This window comes from Pristiophorus japonicus, chromosome 14 (genome assembly GCF_044704955.1).
Source record: "Pristiophorus japonicus isolate sPriJap1 chromosome 14, sPriJap1.hap1, whole genome shotgun sequence".
NCBI lineage: Eukaryota > Metazoa > Chordata > Chondrichthyes > Pristiophoridae > Pristiophorus > Pristiophorus japonicus.
The window spans coordinates 12,286,084-12,310,502 of record NC_091990.1 but is presented as its reverse complement, the minus strand read 5'-3'; the positions used below and the strand labels follow the sequence as shown (position 1 = coordinate 12,310,502).

At 44.5% G+C, this 24,419-nt stretch overlaps 1 protein-coding gene and 1 pseudogene across 5 annotated transcripts in view; both read right to left on the bottom strand.

Moving 5' to 3' along the window:
* Positions 1 to 16,083, bottom strand: part of LOC139279718 (tumor necrosis factor alpha-induced protein 3-like) — a 106,408-nt gene extending 90,325 nt beyond the window's left edge. For 3 of the 5 annotated variants that reach the window (XR_011596513.1, XM_070898882.1, XM_070898880.1), the window contains exons 1-3: positions 10,117 to 10,195; positions 9,543 to 9,863; positions 496 to 686 (exon numbers count right to left, since the gene is read on the bottom strand). Coding sequence is in view for 4 of the 5 variants with exons in the window: in XM_070898882.1 (XP_070754983.1) it covers positions 496 to 686; positions 9,543 to 9,846 (495 nt within the window). In the remaining variant the exon portion in view is untranslated. Of the gene's footprint in view, positions 1 to 495; positions 687 to 1,317; positions 1,379 to 9,542; positions 9,864 to 10,116; positions 10,196 to 14,698; positions 14,769 to 15,098 lie in introns of those variants that run through there. The other 2 variants (XM_070898881.1, XM_070898883.1) reach the window with 2 other exon arrangements.
* Positions 14,430 to 14,630, bottom strand: LOC139280331 (U2 spliceosomal RNA; annotated as a pseudogene).
* Positions 16,084 to 24,419: the final 8,336 nt, after the last annotated feature.

Genomic DNA, 24,419 nt, shown 5'->3' with positions numbered 1-24,419 from the left:
AAAAGCAATGTGATAATGACCAGATAATCTGTTTTTTTTTAGTGATGTTGATTGAGGGATAAATATTGGCCCCAGGACACTGGTGATAACTCCTCTGTTCTACTTCGAAATAGTGCCATGGGATCTTTTACATCCGCTTGAGAGAGCAGACGGGGCCTCGGTTTAACGTCTCATCTGAAAGACGGCCCCTCCGACAGTGCAGCACTCCCCTCAGCACTGCACTGGGAGTGTCAGCCTAGATTTTTGTGCTCAAGTTCCTGGAGTGGGACTTGTACCCACAACCTTCTGACTCAGAGGCGAGAGTGCTGCCCACTGAGTCACAGCTGACACTTTAATAGAACAAAAATTTAAAAAATAAAACATTTGGGGGGTAATTTGAACTTTGTGTGTCGGGGTAAGATGAGTGGTGGTGTATCGGCAGCCTGCTTTACATCCTTCCTGTTTTTATTTGCATTGAAGTCATAGAATGAAAATAAAGTAGAGTTGTTATATTACCTCAGATTCATGAAGCAGAGCGGGCTCCGTAAATCCCTGAACATTCCTGTATTCTGTCTGCAATCTTTGTTTGAAGTTTCGATTGTGTGTTTTGGCCAATGCTTCATGGAGAGTTTTCTGCAGGAAAAGGTCCGTGTCTTGGATACCCCACATGTAAAGCGAGATGGAATGCAGCAGACTGTTCCCGTCTCCTGTCCAAGAGCAAATAAGTTTATAAACACCATGCAAAATACAATGATTAAATTACACACTCACAACCAGATAGGATGGCGAATCATACCGCCGCCCTTTTACCGCTGTGACTAATGATGATGATGATGAGTTCTGATAAATGGTTTTGAAAGTTTCCAGTCTCTGTTGCGAACGGTAATTTCTGACAAAAAAAAATTGGATGGCACCAGAAAAAAACTATGGCAGTCCATTTGACTGGTCCCAAAGTCTCCTTCCCAGTCCTGGCAACTCCCCAGATTTAGGAATAACTGCACTTGCTTCCAATATTTCAATCTATTGATATTTGTACTGGCAATAATCCAAAAGGAACACAGGAAGTAGAGTAGGTCATTCAGCCCCTTGAGCCATTCAATGAGATCATGGCTGATCTGCGATCTAACTCCATATACCAGCCTTCAGCCCATATCCCTTAATACCTTTGTGTTTTAAACTTGCAGTACAGTCACAAAAAATATGCAAGTCTAAATGATGAGGTTATTTTGACAATCGGATTTTGGAGTAAAATGCAGACTTGGCAAAGGAGAATAATCACATCCGGCCGATGTAAGATACTGATGGAAATTTCTACATAAATCAAAACTTAGTGCATACATGTTAAGTAATGAAATACTTGCAGGCGCACAAATTGCTGGAAGAACAGCCTTTCTCACTCTATACCCTGGGGGATTAATTAAATAAATGAAACTATTGTCACTGACACTTTGCATACGAATTAAAAAGTCTTAGTGACACTATTTATTAGTTTGAAGAAGATGCCATCTTGGATGACACTGCCTTGATCAGCAGAACAATGTACAACAAGATGAATGCGAGATTTACTGAGAGGAGTGACTCTACTAACTCGGTTCAGTTCCCTTTTAAATTCTTCCTGTTACTAAGCAACTGAAATTATATCAGAGGCACTGACATAAGACAGTTTCCCATGAGCTCAAATTAGTAACTTCTCAAATTCCAGTTGGGCAATTCTTTAGTTCAGTTCTCTTGACGCTGTTTGTGTCTTCAACTTCACTTGAATTGTGGATGCCTGAAATTCTTGCTCCAAGGCCAGGTATCAAGGAATTGGTAACTATCCCAACAAAATTTGGCTGTTCTGGTTATTTCAACCCTATTTATTTAATTGCAGTATTTGTTGAAGAAGTAGTAAAATGATACGGACTGTACATGGCCAGTGAGTGCACTTGGCCCTTTGTGTCACGTGGAAAAGACTTGGCTAAGTCATCACTTGAAAGTGAAAGAGATCTGACTGCTGATCTCGATCATTCATTAGCCTAAAATACGCACCCAATATCTCACTTTGTGATTGAATTCTGGCAGCAATGAGCATGAATTACTTGGTTACGGATGGCAATTATTACACCACTCATGATCAGCTATGGGTTTGCTGACATCAACTAGTGCTATGAATGGAGTCCTAGTTTTACAGTATATCAGGGGCCCCCATCAAAGAGAAAGCACGGAACAGAGCAAGACAAGAAGGGGGAATTGTAGCAAGCACGAGAAGAACGCGAGAGAAAGACAAAGTCGTTTATAAGAGAGAGAAAAGTCAGAAGCAAGTAACTATCGGCAAGGGGGACGAATGGGTGAGAGACATCAGATTTTGAACTAAGTTCATACTGTGGTATGTGAGACCTGTAAATTCTCAGTGCTGATGAAACCAAGCATTCTTGATCTGCATTGCCAAATGACAAATGGGTTTTTGTAACTAGTATTTGTATTCTACTGAGCAAAATGTGTTCAGCCGACACACATTTCCTGTACTATATGGCACCGGTGACTTTGTTGTTTAACATGTCGGACATGAAGCACACATTGTATGTATGTAACAGAACTTTAGTAAAACAGGGCTGCTTGATGCAAAATACCTTTATTTACACTGCTGATATTTCAGTCAGTAACGCACTTTTCCCGAGCATTTTATTGACCTTCTCTCTGACTGTCTCCAAATGTTTCACTCGGAGACTCTGAAAAATGTTTTTGCTCGGTAACACGAGGGGCGATCGTGTTGGGGAATGGACTGCTTCGGATTTCAGGTACCCAGTGTCAGCCGAGCCCTCCCAGCACAACCAGATCCAGAGTAAGACTCTCGCCACTCCGTCCCAACACAATGTCTCTGTGCAAATATCAGAAGAGTACTCCTTATTGCTTCAGTGAGACATTTGTACCATCTCCCACACCATCCATCTAGTGGCCTCAGAGTTATCCAGTGACCTATCTAACCGGCATTTATCAGATTTGAAACAGTTTTGGCTTACTCGTGACAATTCACAGATGTGTGGTATCTGTATTATATTTTATTTACAATGGCAGGTATCCAGTCCGATAGAAAGGTGGCTATTTCAACACTGGACAGAAACACATCTCTTAATCTGATGATCTAAAGGACTGCAAAATATTTCTAATTTCCTTCAGTTTTTACACTTGCCCAGAATGAGGAGGATTGTGCACGTTGCACAATAACTAATTTTATTTAGAAAATATGCTTTCATCTCATTGAATAAACTGCATCCTTTACATGCAGAAATCAGTGGATTTCTGAGCTGTTCAAACATGAATTAAAAGAATTTTTAAAAATTAATTCTCGGGATGTGGGAATCGTCGACAAGGCCAGCATTTATTGCCCATCCCTAATTGCCCGTGAGAAGGTGGTGGTGAGCCACATTCCAGAGGGCAGTTAAGAGTCAACTACATTGCTGTGGGTCTGGAGTCACAAATAGGCCAGACCGGGTAAGGACGGCAGATTTCCTGACTCATGGAAGTAGTGGATAATTTCAGAATTTAGTGATGGAATATGTCACAGGAGTAAATTATCACTTCATGCTCTTGATTCCTTTCAGATTTAGAATAGAATATCGCAACATCCATTTAACGTTTTACTAACATTGTTTCCCATGCATGACCACTGTGATTCTCTCTCGTGTCTGTGGCATGCACAAATTATCCTTTGCTCATTATTCTTGAATAACATCCTTTGTGTAGGATCTATCCCCCTCCCCCGCCCCCCACCCCCCCACCCCACCCCACAGACTGTAGAGTGGAATATGAAAACCCATGGACATGGTGGGACTGTTTAATAAAACCCCAAACCTCAGTACAAACACCCAGAAGGTGGGCTATACAGTAAGGAGTTAATTCAAACATTGCAGCGAAACTGACTCAATGAGAGATTCCTGCCATCAATCTAATCACAGCAGACAATGACCAGTCACACATTCAACGGTCCCTGCCATTGCAGTGAAACTATGACTCAGAGAGATTGGACATCATCAGAGACAATGATACAGGATACCTGCCATCGATCTAATCAACATAGACAATAGCACAAGAAGAGGGACATTCACATAAGAACATAAGAAATAGGAGCAGAAGTAGGCCATAAGGCCCTGATGCCTGCTCTGCCATTTAATACGATCATGGCTGATCCGATCATGGACTCAGGTCCACTTCCCTGCCCGCTCCCCATAACCCCTTATTGGTTAAGAAACTGTCTATTTCTGTCTTAAATTTATTCAATGTCCCAGCTTCCACAGCTCTCTGAGGCAGCGAATTCCACAGATTTACAACCCTCAGAGAAGAAATTCCCACTCATCTCAATTTTAAATGGGCGGCCCCTTATTCTAAGAAACATAGAAAATAGGTGCAGGAGTAGGCTGTTCGGCCCTTCGAGCCTGCACCACGATTCAATGAGATCATGGCTGATTATGCCCTCTAGCTCTAGTCTCCCCTATCAGTGGAAACATCCTCTCTGCATCCACCTTGTCAAGCCCCCTTATAATCTTATACATTTTCACTGGTCCCTGTCAAGAAGGAAGAGAGGACATTCACACATTCCTCAACTGTGGAGGCAGATCTGTTACCAAGGAAGGTTTGCATTGTACGACACAGCAGGAGAGCTGATCATGCCCCTGTCTGGGCCAGGGAGTGGCCACAGGGGAACAGCAGGAATATGTTTGACGCTGTGATATGAAACCTCAAAAAAAGACCACTTCGGAGCGAGGGCACTGCAATGAAGAAGTATGCAGAGTGGTCACCTGGTCCTGGCCTACAATTGACACCGAAACAACCAGCTGTGTGGGTGAGTGTATTTCAGCCAAATCATTGAATATACTTAAGGCGGAGATAGACAAATTTTTGAGCGATAAGGGAATAAAGGGTTATGGGGAGTGGGCAGTGAAGAGGAGCTGAATCCATGATCAGATCAGCCATGAGCTTATTAAATGGCGGAGCAAGCTTGAGAGGCCGTATGGCCTACTCCTGCTCCTATTTTTTATGTTCTTAAATCGTAGAGGGATTTGGGGGCTGCAGTCAGGAGGACGGACGAAGGATGGTCACCTGGTCACCAATCGACACCAGAACAACCAGCTGTGTGGGTGATTGTAAACTGCAGTCAAATCATAGAGGAATTGGTCCGATTGGTTTTGTAAATTGCAGTCGCATTGCGGAAGGGTTTAAACTGTGCTATTTCGTGTTAGGTTTCAGGTAACCTTGTGTCGGGGTTATTTACTGTGGGTTCTGTGTTATTCCGGCCGAATCTCAGGGAGGTTATGTGCTGGGGAATAGCGCAAGTTCAATAAACGTACAAGTTTAAAGGTTGAGCCAAAACCCTGTGCTGCATGTATTTTGTTCTCATAAATTCTGAAGTCAAGAATTGTTGGTGAGGGGTTACGGAATCTCTTGCATCTGTTTATTGTGGCATGTCCCGACATAACAGCAGTTGCAGATCGCTGAGAGAAGGGATGAGCTACAATATAAATATGTCTGTCTCTTTTTCCGTGTGTGACTGAACAACTTTTGTATCTGCAATTGACATTTGAATCTTAAAACAGAATAAAATAATGTGCAAAATAACACCTGGATAGGGGCAGTTGTGGTATTACAATATTCACCCCGTCCTCTCACTAACTATCGTTCCAGTACTGTGGCAGACAGCAGCTCTGACTCTGGCTGTAAGGTCGATGAGGTACTGCTGAAGGTGCTGAATCTCACCTGATGATGTGGTTTTCTCATTGGTGAACTTAAGACAGTCTCTCATTGGTGCAAAGCATGGCCAAAATGACCGCTGCATTATCAATTGTGAATTGTGGATCTGAGAACATAACCACTGACTTCAGTTGCCACGGAGACTGCCTCTTTGTGTCTCTTAACCTCAATCTCAAACTCTTCCCTTAGCAGGAAGGTCAACATAAGAACATAAGAATTAGGAACAGGAGTAGGCCATCTAACCCCTCGAGCCTGCTCCGCCATTCAACAAGATCATGGCTGATCTGGCCGTGGACTCAGCTCCACTTACCCGCCCGCTCCCCGTAACCCTTAATTCCCTTATTGGTTAAAAATATATCTATCTGTAATTTGAATACATTCAATGAGCTAGCCTCAACTGCTTCCTTGGGCAGAGAATTCCACAGATTCACAACCCTCTGGGAGAAGAAATTCCTTCTCAACTTGGTTTTAAATTGGCTCCCCCATATTTTGAGGCTGTGCCCCCTAGTTCTAGTCTCCCCGACTAATGGAAACAACTTCTCTGCCTCTATCTTGTCTATCCCTTTCATTATTTTAAATGTTTCTATAAGATCACTCCTCATCCTTCTGAACTCCCAACGAGTAAAGACCCAGTCTACTCAATCTATCATCATAAGGTAACCCCCTCATCTCCGGAATCAGCCTAGTGAATCGTCTCTGTACCCTCTCCAAAGCTAGTACATCCTTCCTTAAGTAAGGTGACCAAAACTGCACGCAGTACTCCAGGTGCGGCCTTACCAATACCCTGTACAGTTGCAGCAGGACCTCCCTGCTTTTGTACTCCATCCCTCTTGCAATGAAGGCCCACATTCCATTCGTCTTCCTGATTACCTGCTGCACCTGCAAACTAACTTTTTGGGATTCATGCACAAGGTCCCTCTGCACCGCAGCATGTTATCATTTCTCCCCATTCAAATAATATTCCCTTTTACTGTTTTATTTTCCAAGGTGGATGACCTCACATTTTCCGACATTGTATTCCATCTGCCAAACCTTAGCCCATTCGCTTAACCTATCTAAAATGCTTTGCAGCCTCTCTGTGTCCTCTACACAACCCGCTTTCCCACTAATCTTTGTGTCATCTGCAAATTTTGTTACACTACACTCTGTCCCCTCTTCCAGGTCATCTATGTATATTGTAAACAGTTGTGGTCCCAGCACCGATCCCTGTGGCACACCACTAACCACCGATTTCCAACCCGAAAAGGACCCATTTATCCCGACTCTCTGCTTTCTGTTAGCCAGCCAATTCTCTATCCATGCTAATACATTTCCTCTGACTCCGCGTACCTTTATCTTCTACAGTAACCTTTTGTGTGGCACCTTATCGAATGCCTTTTAGAAATCTAAATAGACCACATCCATCGGTACACCCCTATCCACCATGCTCGTGATATCCTCAAAGAATTCCAGTAAATTAGTTAAACATGATTTCCCCTTCATGAATCCATGTTGCGTCTGCTTGATTGCACTATTCCTATCTAGATGTCCCGCTATTTCTTCCTTAATGATAGCTTCAAGCATTTTCCCCACTACAGATGTTAAACTAACCGGCCTATAGTTACATGCCTTTTGTCTGCCCCCTTTTTCAACAGAGGCGTTACATTAGCTGCTTTCCAATCCGCTGGTGTCTCCCCAGAGTCCAGAGGATTTTGGTAGATTATAACGAATGCATCTGCTATAACTTCCGCCATCTCTTTTAATACCCTGGGATGCATTTCATCAAGACCAGGGGACTTGTCTACCTTGAGTCCCATTAGCCTGTACAGCACTACCCCCCTAGTGATAGTGATTATCTCAAGGGCCTCCCTTCCTATATTCCCGTGACCAGCAATTTTTGGCATGGTTTTTGTGTCTTCCACCGTGAAGACCGAAGCAAAATAATTGTTTAAGGTCTCAGCCATTTCCACATTTCCCATTATTAAATCCCCCTTCTCATCTTCTAAGGGACCAACATTTACTTTAGTCACTCTTTTCCGTTTTATATATTGGTAAAAGCTTTTACTATCTGTTTTTATGTTTTGCGCAAGTTTACTTTCATAATCTATCTTTCCTTTCTTTATTGCTTTCTTATTCATTCTTTGCTGTCGTTTAAAATGTTCCCAATCTTCTAGTTTCCCACTAACTTTGGCCACCTTATACGCATTGGTTTTTAATTTGATACTCTCCTTTATTTCCTTGGTTATCCACGGCTGGTTATCCCTTCTCTTACCGCCCTTTTTCACTGGAATATATTTTTGTTGAGCACTATGAAAGAGCTCCTTAAAAGTCCTCCACTGTTCCTCAATTGTGCCACCGTTTAGTCTGTGTTTCCAGTCAACTTTAGCCAACTCTGCCCTCATCCCACTGTAGTCCCCTTTGTTTAAGCGTAGTACGCTCGTTTGAGACACTACTTCCTCACCCTCAATCTATATTACAAATTCAACCATACTGTGATCACTCATTCCGAGAGGATCTTTTACTAGGAGATCGTTTATTATTTCTGTCTCATTACACAGGACCAGATCTAAGATAGCTTACTCCCTTGTAGGTTCTGTAACATACTGTTCTAATAAACAATCCCATATGCATTCTATGAATTCCTCCTCCAGGCTACCCCGTGCGATTTGATTTGACCAATCGATATGTAGGTTAAAATCCCCCATGATTACTGCCGTTCCTTTTTCACATGCCTCCATTATTCCCTTGATTATTGCCCGCCCCACCGTGAAGTTATTATTTGGAGGCCTAGAAACTACGCCCACCAGTGACTTTTTCCCCTTACTATCTCTAATCTCCACCCACAATGATTCAACATTTTGTTCATTAGAGCCAATATCGTCTCTCACAACTGCCCTGATATCATCCTTTATTAACAGAGCTACCCCACCTCCTTTCCCTTCTTGTCTATCTTTCCAAATCGTCAGATACCCCTGTATGTTTAATTCCCAGTCTTGGCCACCCTGCAACCACGTTTCTGTAATGGTCACCAAATCATACCCATTTGTAATGATTTGTGCCGTCAACCAGGGGATATGGATTTAAAGTAATTGGTGGAAGGATTAGAGGGGAGTTGAGGAGAACTTTTTTCCAGAGGGTGGTGGGGGTCTGGAACTCACTGCCTGAAAGGGTGGTAGAGGCAGAAACCATCATCGCATTTAAAAAGTACTTGGGATGTGCACTTGAAGTGCTGTAACCTACAGAGCTACGGACCAAGAGCTGGAAAGTGGGATTAGGCTGGATAGCTTTTTTTCAGCGGGCACAGACACAATGGGCTGAATGGCCTCTTTCCGTGCTGTAAATTTCTATGAAATTGTTATCTTCATAATTATAACATTATATTCATAAAATGTTTACGAATGTCACAACTGTATTTTGAGGTTCATGCAAGCTGACAAACGTGTATTATATACACATCTTAAAAATATACTACAATCACCCATAATTGAACTGCATCATGGTTCTGGGCAGTTATTAGAGCTAGATATGTCCAATCAAATAAATGATGTTTGAAGATATTTTTCGAAGATAACTAACCATCCTATGTTGTAGTGCTCAAGTTTACTGAAAATAAATGCTGTTACAGTCATGATTATAAAAGGGTCATGGAGGTTTTAAAAAGTCAGCGATGTTTTTAAAATCGCGAAACTTATTTTACCTACTGTATTTATGCAAAAATGCTAAATGCATTTTTAATGATGATCTACATTTCTATATGCATAACAAAATGGATGCTGTACAAGAAATGTAATGCTACTGACATTTATACTGTACATATAAATACCTTCATGGTGTAAAGGTTCTGTTGGGTTTTTTCTTACCAGAAATCCTGAGTGGAAAATGCTTCTTGACCTCCTTGCACCAGTTGAGGGCTTTGGCTTCTCGTAAGGCTGTCCACACCGCCTCGTCCAGCAACGCTGCCTCCAAGATTCTCCTGAATTTGGCGTGGTAACCTTTGGTGCTGCACAGCTGCACCGTGTGCTGGTGGAGCTTGCCCAGGTGGTGGATAAGGGGCTGGGCGCCCGATGGCTTCACAACATCCTCATCGATCAGAGCTCGCAGTCTGACCGCTTTGATCAAATTGCTGTCTGACAGCGTCTGGGGGACGCTCCAATTTCCCTCCATGTCAGCCGGTCAGCGCCCTGGGGGCAAAAGTGCAACAAATCATTAGACACAAGTTCAGTACCGGGTCTGCTCGCACTGCTTGACTGTAGGAAAACCCACTGCCTGCTTGTCGGCACGAAGCTGTGTGTGGACTGTACCCCCTCCTCCCCACACCCTCCTCTCACCCACTTCCTAACCACATCTCTTGCTTTCCATTCTTGCTCCAGATCGGATTGGCGATAAGCAATCTCCGCTTTTCTCCAACACTCAAAGGGGCTGCCGTGCACTCACCCGGCGTCCAACTTGCTCCGCTCCTCACGGTGACATTGTCAACGACTGAGATGGGTGTGAGATGAAGGATTTGGGGACTTTCCACTGTGTCAACAGCGGCAGGCTTTAACCCCTTGCTCGCCGCAGCGGCGCTGCTCGCTCTCCGTTTGCTCCATCTGACAGAGGGGTTTGCAAGGCTGCGGCTGGGTTAGGCTGCAGTGGCTGCTCCATCCAGGGAGAGATACACCCAGTATATCAGCTTGTAAAGTGACAGTGCACTCTGCCTCCTCTCGCCTCCCACACGCCTGGTTCTGGCGCGTTTTTCTTGCAATAAAAACTCATACGGACTTATTAATTACCGCCCCCCCCCCCCCCCAGATTTCCAATATCCGCAGTATTTTGCCTTTGTTTTTTTTTAATTAATTGCTCTTGAATAAGTTTTTAAAAACTGCAGCTCATTGTTCCAGTCTTGACTCTGGCGTTAAGCAGCATGATGGCTGTGGAGATCGCACTGTGCACACTGCACCGTATATTCTAGATGCACATCGCTTGAAGTGGTTTACAGTGAGCCGGGTACATTGGTGGGGCCACCAAGAGGTTTACTTGCATCAAAACGTTTTACGGTTCATTATTGTATAAATGCAGCATTGCAAATTCAGTAGAAAACAGGAAGAAAATGCGGTGTAGCTTTCAGAATGTTGGGGACGTTAGGAAAATATAGTTTAATTTCTACAAGATCTTTAGCGCCGACAGAGAAACCTGGTTTTCCTTGCCTTTGTCTGAATAATTGGATCTCGGGTCTGTACTTTTGAAAGCTCCCCATGTCAATTTACTGGCAGCTAAAGAGGATCATTAAAGGGAAAGCGATCACCTACAAACTAGCTCACAACTTCATAGCGAAAGGGAAACTTGATTTCAAACAGTATCGCATTATCTCGCTAGCTTCTTCCTTTTGGATTGCAGCTGGTGTTAAGGTCGACACCGCTGATAGTTTATACATATTATACAGTTTGTACATATTCTTAAATATGTTTAGAAGTCAGCTACCTCTACTACATATAAATATATACATCAATACTACACTTGTATAATACAGAACCATGTTACGACATACAATACAAGATGAATCTAACCTCAGTGTCCCAGCGGTGAATGGAGTGAGGCTGTGTATCACAGGGAGTAAAGTACAGAGAACAGACCTAGCCACCCACCGACTTCCCTTATATCAGTCTCAATCTCTTTCTCTCTGCCAAGCGATTTCTGAGATAGCCCCTTTATAACTTCCTTGAATGTCCCCAGAGGAATTTTTTGGACTTTTAAATGACCCTGGGGGTTTTTAAGTGAGCTTTGTGTATACTGCCACTTATCCCCTTTTCTTTCTGCGAAGAATATTTTTAGGCAGTTTGACATTCAATAACGTTTTCGAATCCAACCGTTGCATTGTAAATAATGTTGGACACTGTTTATGTTGAAGGCACAGCTTTGTTGGTTGGTCTCAGTTTGAGCAGTCTGGCTTTGGGCTGTACAACAGTCCTACTCTTTGAATTGGCCTCGATTGAAGGCCAGGGAGCAAAATAAACTGCCACAGTAACATGAAAATAAGCAAAAGAATGCTTTCAAACTTTATATTCCCAAGTAATGGCGGTTTTCTATAGCTTTTAATAGATGGAAAGCAAAAGTGCTCCACTAAAGATTAGAGGGGAGTTAAGGAGAAATTTCTTCACCCAGAGGGTGTTGGGGGTCTGGAACTCACTGCCTGAAAGGATGGTAGAGGCAGAAACCCTCATAGCATTTAAAAAGTACTTGGATGTGCACTGGAAGTGCTGTAACCTACAGGGCTACAGACCAAGAGCTGGAAAGTGGGATTGGGCTGGATAGCTCTTTGTCGGCTGGCGCAGACACGATGGGCCAAATGGCCTCCCTCTGTGCTGTAAACTTCTATGATTCTAAACAACAAGGCTGTGACCCTGATCAGCTGGATATCCCCCCAGCACAGTATTGTACCATTCAAACCATTCGACCTGATGCCAGGAGGCTGCCACTTCACATTACCCTCTGTGTACACTGTAACTACACATTGCATTCTAGGAAACAAAATATTCAAGGGCAGGCCGAGACCCATACTTTGTGGAGACTGTGCATCATTTTAAATAAGAAACTAGACTAAAAGTAAAGATAATTTAAGATAATTGGCAAAAGATGAGATTGGATCCATTATGTACTGTATAAAGTAACATGGTTCTCTGTTATACCAGTGTAGTATTGATCCATAGGTAGGGTGAGATGAGGTGATTTCTTTTTACACTGGGAGGTGTTGTGATCTGGAATGCGCTGCCTGAAAGAGCAGTGGAAGCAGATTCAACAGTAACTCTCAAAAGGGAATTGGATCAATACTTGAAGGAGAATTTTATTTACAGGGTTACGGAGGAAGAGCAGGTGGAGTGGGACTAATTGGGTCACTCTACCAAAGAGCCAGCACATACACGATGGGCTGAATGGCATCAATCTGTACCATAAGATTCTATGATTCTATGAAATAAAAGGAACATAAACAACTCACTTTTGAGAAGCTTATTTCAAAATGATTTCAATTAAACCTTGATAGTGATGGAGCTCTACTGGAACCTCTCACCCTCCCTGTAGCTTTAACTCCACAACAGACGGCTTAACCCGATCAATGAACTCTCTTTGCACACTTGCCTTAACAATGGGAGAAAAAGTGACACAATAAGCCATTGCAATAGGATCGTGTACACATCTGGAGTTCCCCTGCATAAATATTTCTGAAGTTTAAGTTGGCCTGCGTTAAAGAAAGACTTGCATTTATATAGCACTTTCACAATTATTGGACATCCCAAAGCACTTTACAGCCAATGAAGTACCTTTGGAGTAAAGTCACTGTCGTAATGTAGGAAACGCAGCAACAAATTTGTGCACAGCAAGCTCCCGCAAATAGCAATGTGATAATGCCCAGTTAGTGCAGTACAGAGGGACGATGCATTCTGCAGCTTGATATAGATTGAAAGAAGCAGTTTAAGGAATGTATTACCTCGGGAAACAGATGAATAAAATGAAACAGGTAAAATAAAAATTAAAAAAAGAGGAAATATATCCAGAATACGTTTTCAAGACTTTGTAAGTCTACTGCGCGTTTCTCGGTGATAGTGGCGATCTACACTGCTGGTTCTAGTATCTGAAATAGTGATTTTCTTCATCGTTGGCCAATACAAAAGCAAAATACTGCAGATGCTGGAAACGTGAAATAAAAACTGACAATGCTGGAAATCCTCAGCGGGTCAGGCAGCATCCATGGAGAGGGAGACAGAGTTAACGTTTCAGATCGATGACCCTTCGGCAGAGCTGGAAAAAGTTAGAGATGTAACAGATTTTAAGCAAGTGCGGGGGCAGGGAAAGGCAGGAGGGGAGGAAAGAACAAAAGGGAAGGTCTGAGAGAGAGTGGAAGGCAGGAGAGATTAAATGACAAAAGGTCTGATAGTACAAAGCAAAATTTAAAGGCTTTCCCTGCCCCTGCACTTGCTAAAAACTTGTTATGGTATGGTAGCATAGTGGTTATGTTGCTAGTATTAGTAATCCAGCAGCCTGGACTAATTAGTTCAAATCCCATGGCAGATGTGAAATTTAAATTCAGTTAATTAAATAAATCTGGAATAAAAAGCTAATATCAGTAATGGTGACCATAAAACTATAGATTGTTGTAAAAAAAAAACATCTGGTTCATTAATGTCCTTTAGGGAAGGAAATCTGCAGTCCTTACCCGGTCTGGCCTATATGTGACCCCAGACCCACAGCCTTCTGCGGTTCAAAGAAGGCATCTTCTGATGGGCAATAAATAGTTCCTTGCCAGCGACACTCGTTTCGTTTTCCAGTTCTGCTGAAGGGTCACTGACCTGAAGTAAACTCTGTTTTTCTCTTTCCACAGATGCTGCCTGATCTGCTGAGTATTTCCAGCATTTTGTGTGTTTATGCCTGTAAGTGTCTGTTCATGGGGAAAATGGCAGCTTTCCCCCACAGCCAGTGGGGAAGGTTGATAGTTCTGGTGCCAGAACTTCAGCAGAAAGTACACGGTGGTCTGTGACTTTCTTTCTAGGGGTGAGTGATGTCACACCTTAACTCGATTCCCACAAAAATAGGGAAGGAGGGACACCCAATAAAGGAACAATTGTCTGAGCGAGCAGCCCTCAGTTGAAAATGAGCAGCTTTTTTTTTTATTCGTAGCCAATCTTTCCAATTCTTTGTCAAATCACAAACGCCAGAGGTCACCTTGCACACATCAAGGATCACTCTGCGCCAATGCTCTTAACCAAAAGGCCGCGAGCCACTGCACCGTTCCTGGAAGTACTGCAATACCAGGTTCGTGCCATGGAGGTGGATGGGTCAGGCCCCCCACACACCTCCTATTTCCAAAAAGCATAGGAGAACCACCTTCCTGATCCAGGGAGAACCACTTTGGGGTCATGGTTACTCCCCTGTCAGGTTAGTTACGCATGATCTTAGCCAAAAGGCCGAGAAGCTTTTCCAAGAAGGCGACCCAGTCATTTGTGCAACCTTGATTGGACCTGCCAAGTAACTGCACCATATTTACCAGATGTCTCCGCCTGTCTCTGATCTTCCGCTGTCACCGGACAAGACCGACTTTGTTGTGCAACGTTATCCTATAAAAGGGAGAGAGGGAATATTAAAACACCCAGATAATTAAAGTGCAGGTTAGGCTGTTAGAATGGACCCAGTCACAGAACCACTGCCGCCACTTGCACGGCGCCCGATTGAAAGGCTGCCGCTACAGACAGTGTACACTGCACTCGCAGTCTCACTGACAACAATGGATTTCACTGGGGCCCAGAATCGAGCTGCGATTGAATTGCACCAACCGAGTGCCAAAGATCGAGAGGAACATTTTACTAGAGGAAAGCAGGCGGAGCTAAAAACCCTGGGCAAATAATGAGAAATATATCCCCGAGAACCCAACACTCACTCGCACCCACCCGACACATGTCGCTGGGTCCAAGCTGAGAGCATTCTAACATTAAAGTGAAGTCACTTTAGTTCAACAAAATATACTGAAATAAAAGAATGCCCACGATCTCTCTCTCTCTCTCTCTCACTCTCTGCCTCTGTGTGTTGGTGTCTCTCTGTCTATGTGTGTCTCTCTCTCACTATCTCTCTGTGTCTCTCTGTCTGTGTGTGTGTATCTGTCTCTGTCTCTCTTTCTCCCTCTGTCTCCCTGTGTGTCTCTCTGTCTCTTTCTCTCTCTGCCTGTCTCTCTGTCTGTGCGTGTGTGTGTCTCTCTCTCTCTTACTATCTCTCTGTGTGTCTCTGTCTCTGTTTCCCTCTGTCTCTATCTGTGTCCCTCTCTCTCTCTCTCTGTCTCCCCCCTCTCTCTCTATGTCTCTCTATTTTGCTCCGTGTGTCTCTGTCTCGCTCTCTTTCTCTGTCTGTGCGTGTGTGTCTCTGTCTCTTACTATCTCTCTGTGTGTCTCTGTCTGTGTGTGTGTGTCTCTGTGTATGTCTCTCTATTTTGCTCCCTGTGTGTCTCTGTCTCTTACTATCTCTCTGTGTGTCTCTGTCTGTGTGTGTGTCTCTGTGTATGTCTCTCTATTTTGCTCCCTGTGTGTCTGTCTCTTACTATCTCTCTGTGTGTCTCTGTCTGTGTGTGTGTGTCTCTGTGTATGTCTCTCTATTTTGCTCCCTGTGTGTCTCTGTCTCTTACTATCTCTCTGTGTGTCTCTGTCTGTGTGTGTGTGTCTCTGTGTATGTCTCTCTATTTTGCTCCCTGTGTGTCTCTGTCTCTTTCTCGCTTCTTCTCTGTCTCCCCCCCTCTCTGTCTATGTGTGTGTCTCTGACTCTCTCTCTGCCGCGCTCTCTCTCTCTGTATGTCTCTTTCTCTGTCTTCCCCCCTCTCTCTTTGTCTGTGTGTGTCTCGCTCTCTCTCTGTGTCTTTCTTTCTCTCTCTCTCTCTCTCTACCTCCATTGACATTTTCCTTTTTAAGAAACTGGAAATCCCCGAGCCTCGGGTCAAAGACTGATCCTCAAGGCGCATGCTCAGTAGCAAGCTGGGGCTTTCCGTCCAAACATCATCGAGAAAAAACTTCACCATCTGAGGAGCTTTCTTAAAATAAAGATTGGCGGTGCCTTAAGTTGCAAGTGTTTTCGGTGCAGCATTGTTTTATAAGTGATTAGAAATGTTACCAACATAGTACTGGTAACATAACAAACCGTCCCAGTGTGTGAAGGAGAAGGTTGTTCGCTACCAGCAACAACCTGTATTTATTTACAACTTGTAACCTGTTTACATCCCTTGGCCACTAGCAGACACATTGTGACCCAGGTTTAGGGTCAAGCCCTGCTCTGTTTCCTTGGCCAGTGCTGTGGCCTGCTGTCCAACAGGAACAACTTGATCTGCCCATGCTTTCTGTTGAATGCAGCACTGAATTACAGACAGGTTTCTCATTTGGAGTTCAGCTTTAGCTTGTACATGAGGAAGTGATGGAGGGAACCGCAGTCATGGCCAGAGAGGCTGCACTGAGTGATAGGCAGAACTCCGGCCACCGCTCCCAAGGGGTGAGCTCCTCATTTCAAACAACAGCTTCAATCCAGCAAAAGATAAAAGGGAAGGAATATATTGGCAGGCAAGGTTCAGCGAATGTACCTGCTGGCCATGGGTTGAAAGGAAACAGAGTCAGCTGGCCTGGAGTTTTCTCACTGCAAGCGATTTCTTTTGCAACGATGACTAATCCTTTCTGTGGAGAGGATTTGAAATGCCCCACCCTGATTTTACCGTGACAGGCGGCGCTACAGAACAGGGAGTGGCCGAGCCCACACTCGGGAATACTGACCCTGCACACCCCAGTCTGCCATGGCACATTGCTTTTGTGGTTTACTGTAAAGGAGCAAAGACTACATTAACGGAGTGCCTGCCACGCCATTAATGCTACTTTAATCTCTTTAATGCAGCTTTCCTGCAGTGGCTTCACATCACGCAGCGCTCTATGGTGCTTTTTTATTTGATCCAATCGCATCCACATTGCATGTGTCACGCGGTCCAATCTAAGATCATTCTAAAATTAAAGTTAAGTCACTGTAGTTCAACAAAATGTTAATGATATAAAAGTATGGCGCGATCTCTTTCTCCCTCTCTCTTTCCCTCTTTTCTCTTACCCTCTCTTTCTCTCATTCTCCCCCTCTTCCTCTCACACTCTTTCTGTTTCCCTTTCTCTTTCTCCCTCTCTCTCTTTCTCCCTCTCTCTCTCCATCTCTTTCTCTCTCTGCTTTCTCACTTTCTTTCCCTCTCTCTTTTGCCCTCTCTCTCTTTCTCCCTCCCTTTCTCTCTCTTTCTCACTTTCTCTCTCTTTTACCCCCATTGTCATTTATTTGATCCGAATGATGACATTCTCTAGAACAATCATTGTTTATTTTTTGAGGCGGAACGATTTCTTCTTTCCTTTATATTTTTGGGAGGGAATGGTTTCTGCGTTGTATGATATTTGGTGAAGTTGTAGAAACGTTTGGTGCCTTGACACAGATACATGCGGGAAATGGATTTAAATGGCCTGTCATGAAATATCATTTTACCGTCCTGAAAACTGGGCATTATCAAGTGTGCTGGTGGGGGGCTGGTGCACTGTGAAGGTGGAAGCATCAGTGGAACTTGTGCAAACTAACACTGCTCCCAGATTGACAAGTGATTCCACCCAATTGTTTTAGTTACTGAGACATTTCTGACTGAATTCCAGCCAAACTCGATATGTAACAGTGTGTAAGAAGTAGATGTGTAGTGTAATGTGTGCACCTGTGAGTATGCTTACAGGTTGGTTGGAGATGGAGCACGCGGTGTCCACCGGTACGCTCGCGGCCTTCCGCGAGAGGTGGGCACCGGAGGGACTGGAGTGCATCATCATGCCCGGCAACCAAATTTTTATTTGATTTTATGTTTTAAAGTTTAATTTGTTTTTAATTGCCGGTGCTTTTAGTGTCCCCTTCCCTTTTATAGGGGGCACTGGGGAAAAATTGTGATTTTAGTGCCAAAAAAAAAACACAAAAAAAAAAGAAAAACACAAAAAAAAAACAAAAAAAAAGGGAAAAAAAGGGCCTTGTAAATGTCTGGTGTGTCACCCAGGTCGGGTGGCACCGTTTAATGGTTTATGTTTTACAGATAAACTCTAGAGCTGTTGGCCGTCTGGAGGAGACAGGGGTCCCCAATGGAGTGCACTCTAAGTGGGAGCCCTCCCACTATTTATTGGGGACTTGGCCTGGAGGGTGGTGCACGGAGCAGTCCTGTGCAATAAGTTTTTAAGTCAGTTCACGGGCTCCCAGGCCGCCTGCAATTTCTGCGGTCTGGAGGAGTCCGTGTTCCATGTTTTTATGGAATGTGCGAGGTTGCAGCCCCTGTTCCATTAGTTAAAGGGGCTGCTCCTCAATTTCTGGTTGCAATTCAGTCCCACACTCCTGATCTTTGGGCACCCAGTGCGGAGGGGAGCGGGTAGGTCCGAGGGCCTCCTCGTAGGACTGCTCCTGGGCACGGCCAAGGGGGCCATCAGCCGGTCCAGGCAGCGGGCGGTCGAGGGGGTCGTTCAGCCTGACTGCCTGCCTCTCTTCCGTGGTTACATCCGGGCCAGGGTGTCCCTGGAGATGGAGCACGCGGTGTCCACCGGTACGCTCGCGGCCTTCCGCGAGAAGTGGGCGCCGGAGGGACTGGAGTGCATCATCACCCCTGGCAACCAAATTTTAATTTGATTTTATGTTTTAAAGTTTAATTTGTTTTAATTGCCGGGTTTTTAGTGTCCCCCTCCCCTTTTATAGGGGACACTTGTAAATTATATGATTTTAATGCCCAAAAAAAAAATCACAAAAAACCCCCCAAAAAAAACAAAAAACAAAAAAAAAGAGGGCAGTTAAAAGTGTCTGGAGTGTCCCCCAGATTGGGGGGCACTCGATCTAATGGTTAATTTGTCACCCCCAAAAAAAAGAGTTGGTAGAGCTGTTGGCCGTCTGGAGGAGACGGGGGTCCCCAATGGAGTGTACTCTAAGTGGGAGCCCTCCCATTATTTATTGGGGACTTGGCCTTGAGGGTGGTGCACGGAGCAGTCCTGTGCAATAAGTTTTTAAGTCGGTTCACGGGCTCCCAGGCCGCCTGCAATTTCTGCGGTCTGGAAGAGTCCGTGTTCCACGTTTTTATGGAATGTGCGAGGTTGCAGCCCCTGTTCCATTATTTAAAGGGGCTGCTCCTCAAATTCTGGTTGCACTTCAGTCCCACACTCCTGATCTTTGGGCACCCTGTGCGGAGGGGAGCGGGTAGGTCCGAGGGCCTCCGCGTAGGACTGCTCCTGGGCATGGCCAAGGGGGCCATCAGCCGGTCCAGGCAGCGGGCGGTCGAGGGGGTCGTTCAGCCTGACTGCCTGCCTCTCTTTCGTGGTTACATCCGAGCCAGGGTGTCCCTGGAGATGGAGCACGCGGTGTCCACCGGTACGCTCGCGGCCTTCCGCGAGAGGTGGGCGCCGGAGGGACTGGACTGCATCATCACCCCCGGCAACCAAATTTTAATTTGATGTTTGTCTAAAGTTTAATTTGTTTAATTTGCTGGTTTTAGTGCCCCCCCCCCCCCTTTTAGCCAGGGGGCACTTGTATAATTTGTGTTTCAGTGCCCTCAAAAAAAAAACAAGGGGCACTTGTTTGAAAATGTTTGGTGTGTCCTCCCCTTTAATCAGGGGCACTTGATTTTCTGTTTCCTACAAAAATAGTGGTAGAGCTGTTGAGTTGTGAGTGACTTAGCGAGTCACGTGATGTTCACAAGACTCAATAAAATCCCAGCCAGTTGGGTTCAGGGGATCCACGATGAGGCAGGTGGTTGTGAGCCTGGTGGATGAACTGGTAATGTGTAGTGTGATTGTTAAACCTTTGCTAATAAACCAACTAGTTCTTAATAGCAATGTGTTGCTATGAATTCTTAAGCAAAGGACCCGTGAAGCAAATACGTTACATGTAGAAACAGTCATCATTATCCCTGAAGTAGAGGAATTTAGCTAATTATGCAGCGATGATGAAATTTACAGTTGGTGATGGGAGAAATTCGTATAAAGTGGTAGTATTTAAGAACTCCTAAAATCACCATTTGGATTTTGTCTTCTTGTAGGAACTCATACCCCAGTGGGGAAAGGCTAAGGCTACACTTTCAAGTTTGGATTAAGTAGAGGAAATTCTGTGTATCAAGATTGGGCTGGTCAGGAAGAAGTTAGGTATTAATAGGTGCTGAATTCAATTTAAAAATAAAACTCTTGGCTATGAACCCAAAATGCCAACATTGATTCAATCAAGTAATTGCTGGTGCTTGGCCTGCTGGGGCCCAGCAGTCCATTGGCTACTGTGTGCCTGAACTGGCAAAGGGTCTCATTCCCCAATGCTAACATCCCTCAACTTGATGAACACAACATTTAATCCAAATAATGTATTTAATTCAAATAAGGCTGAGATCGACAGATTGTTGGACAATAGGGGAATCAAGTGATATGGAGTTAAGGTCGAAGATCAGCCATGACCTTATTGAATGGCGGAGCAGGCTCGAGGGGCCGAATGGCCTACTCCTGCTCCTAATTCTTAAGTTCACATTAAAACATTGCAGGCAAAGATGAACACAGTTTGAATTTAATGTGAACTCTTTTTAAGGAAGACTGTGTTTTGGATTCCACTTCTTTACCAATAGAACCACAGGGCACAATTTGTGTTCATTCATTTGAAGAACATAGCAAGTTAAGAAACATTCTGTAACCCCAAACATTTGTCTAACTTTTTACGATTTCCAGCAACATAAATTTGAGAAACTTGCTCGGAAATGTTACATGCTCAAAAGTATGTTCCATTTGGAAAGCTGCAAAGGGGATTATGTTTAGGAAGTGTTAATACGGATGATCAACTATTCGCAGAAGCTTGTTATTTCACACATTGTGACATTTCCTACATACTATGTGATCATTTTGAACGTACCATTGTTAAATGGGTTGAACAGGATGTTTGAACAAAATTTTCCCATCATTTTTTTTTTCTCACAAATATTCTGCCTTCTCCCTCCTGTGTCGTCTTTCTTTCTGGCCCCCAGTTGTCTATTATTTACGTTGGAGTCTTGACTGAATTTTGAAAGGCCATTTGCCGATAGACAATATTAACACAAGCCCTACCCTCTCAACAACAACTTCTATTTATATAGCACCTTTAACATAGTAACATAGCTGATAACAGTGTCAGCTGTAGCTCAGTGGATAGCACTCTGACCTCTGGGTCAGAAAGTTGTGGGTTTAAATCCCACTCCAGGGACTTGAGTATATAAATCTAGACTGACACTTCAGTGCAGTGCTGAGGGAGCGCTGCACTGTCGGAGGTGCTATCCTTTGGATGAGACGTTAAACCGAGGCCCCGTTTGTTCTTTCAAGTGAATGTAAAAGATCCCATGGTACTATTTCAAAGAAGAGCAGGGGAGTTATCCCCAGTGTCCTGGCCAATATTTATTCCTCAATCAACATCACTGAAACAGATTATTTGGTCATTATCACATTGCTGTATGTGGGAGCTTGCTGTGTGCAAATTGGCTGCCGTGTTTCCTACATTACAACAGTGACTACACTTCAAAATTACATCATTGGCTGTAAAGCACTTTGAGATGTCCGGTGGTTGTGAAAGGTGCTATATAAATGCAAGTCTTTTTTTTAGTAAAATATCCCAAGGCACTTCACAGGAGTATCATGGAACAAAATTTGACACCAAGCCACATAAGCATATATTAATGCAGATGACCAACTGCTTGGTCAAAGAGGTGGGTTTTAAAGAATGTCTTAAAGGAGGAAAGAGAGGTAGAGAGGCGGAGAGGTTTAGGGAGGGAGTTCCAAGCTTAGAGTCGAGGCATCTGAAGGTTGCCAATGGTGGAGCGATTAAAATCGAGGTGCTCAAAGAGCCAGAATTAGAGGAGCGCAGAAATCTCAGGGGGAGGGGGGGGGGCGGTGGGGTGGTTGTGGAGCTGGTGGAGGTTACAGAGATAGGGAATGTAATCTATTTGTTTCATGGGTTCTTTGCTTAAGAATTCATAGCAACACATTGCTATTAAGAACTAGTTGGTTTATTAACAAAGGTTTAACAATCACACTACACATTACCAGTTCATCCACTAGGCTCACAACTGCATACCTCATCGTGGATGACCGAGACCCAACTGACTGGGGTTTTATTGAGTCTTGTGAACATCACGTGACTGGCTAAGTATCTCACAATGCAACAACTCTACAACTCTTTTGGGTTGAAGACAATTAAACAGTTAACTCAAGTGCCCCCTGATTAAAGGGAGGGACACTCCAAAAACTTTCAAACAAGTGCCCCCTTGTTTTATTTTTGTTTTTTTTTGTGTTTTTTTTGGGGGGGGGTCACTAAAAGCACAAATTATACAAGTGCCCCTAGCTAAAGGGGAGGGGACACTAAAACCCAGCACAATAAACCAATTAAACTTTAAAACATATAAAATCAAATTAAAATTTGGTTGCCGGCGTGATGATGCACTCCAGTCCCTCCGACGCCCACCTCTCGCGGAAGGCCACGAGCGTACCGGTGGACACCGTGTGCTCCATCTCCAGGGACACCCTGGCCCGGATGTAACCACGGAAGAGAGGCAGGCAGTCGGGCTGAACGACCCCCTCAACCGCCCGCTGCCTGGACCGGCTGATGGCACCCTTGGCCAGGCCCAGGGACAGTCCTACGAGGAGGCCCTCGGACCTACCCGTTCCCCTCCGCACAGGGTGCCCAAAGATCAGGAGCGTGGGACTGAAGTGCAACCAGAATTTGAGGAGCAGCCTCTTTAAATAATGGAACAGGGGCTGCAACCTCGCACATTCAACATAAACATGGAACACGGACTCCTCCAGACCACAGAAATTGCAGGCGGCCTGGGAGTCTGTGAACCGACTTAAAAATTTATTGCACGGCACTGCTCCGTGCAAAACCCTCCAGGCCAAGTCCCCAATAAATAGTGGGAGGACTCCCGTGTAGCGAGCACTCCATTGGGGACCCCCGCCTCCTCCGGACGGCAAGATGGTGCGCCATGGCACGTCCGGATGGCAGACGAGGATGGCAAGGTGGAGAGTGCGCAGGAGCAGCCCATACAGGAAACCCCTCCGCGCAGAACTGAAAGGCACGGAGGGGATTTCCCTGAGGCAGTGTAGAATTTACCAATATTTCACAAAGATTCCTTGCACCTTTCCCCTGCCGAGGAGAAGAATCCCTTTTTGGACTTTTAAAATGAGTTTAAAGGGCAGACGAGGCCTGCAGGGGATAAACGGGGATGCATTCATGGAGATCCTCCCCCCACCCCCGGCAGTGTTTGGACTCGTAGCAAAGGGAATTTAATTTGGAACTCAATGAACATTGTGTTATCCTAGGAAAAACTTTGAGGAAGATACCTAAGAGCTTTACAAGTTTAAGATCTCCTAAAGGAGCATGTTGGAAGAGACTGCCAGAACAGAGGGTGGGACTTCACTCAGGAATTGGGTATTGGGGCTAATTCAATTTGTCTGGGAGAATGAGTCGATCGATAACTAACAAGAACTGTGAGACATAAAAATTCGCTCCCTAGGACATAAACGCATCAAGAGCTATCAGGCTAATCACCGGAGACCATTAGTGGAATGCATGTGCAAATAGACCTATAGAAATCACGGGCCCAGCCCAATGGCCCAAGAGTTTAAACACTGCCAATAATGCCAACTGCTGATTTTCCACATTAACACATCATAATCAAATTACTGCTGAACGAGCCCGACAAATTCTGACAAAGAAGAGAGTTCAAAACTAATGAGCAGCTACCTTGAAACAAAGAGCTGGACCAGATTTGGTGGGAGATAAGGAAGCCTTTTGGGGGTATATCTATTCCCAGTTTTACAAGGGAAATTACACAAGCAGCCGGAGGTGGGGAGTGAAGAAATGGAGTAGTGGAGAAGACTACAAGAAACCATCAAGGACCGACCGAGCACGAGGCCCACGAAACGGAAGGTTGTCAGCAATCAAATTGACAACCCGGGCCACCACAACCAGCAAAACGACCAACCGAAACCAACTCAGCAAAAACTGAAGAATCGACGTTTATTTCCACTCTATAATCTACTTCTGAACGGCCAACAGGTGAGAAATTACCTAAAAGGATTAACTATAACTAAAACTATTCCTAACCAAAGAAAGTGGGTACTTACCCCATACATCCAAACCGCGACTTACCGCATCAGCAGACTCACCCCAACTGAAGACTACGCAGTCCGAAGTCCTCTCCTCCGTCCGGAGTA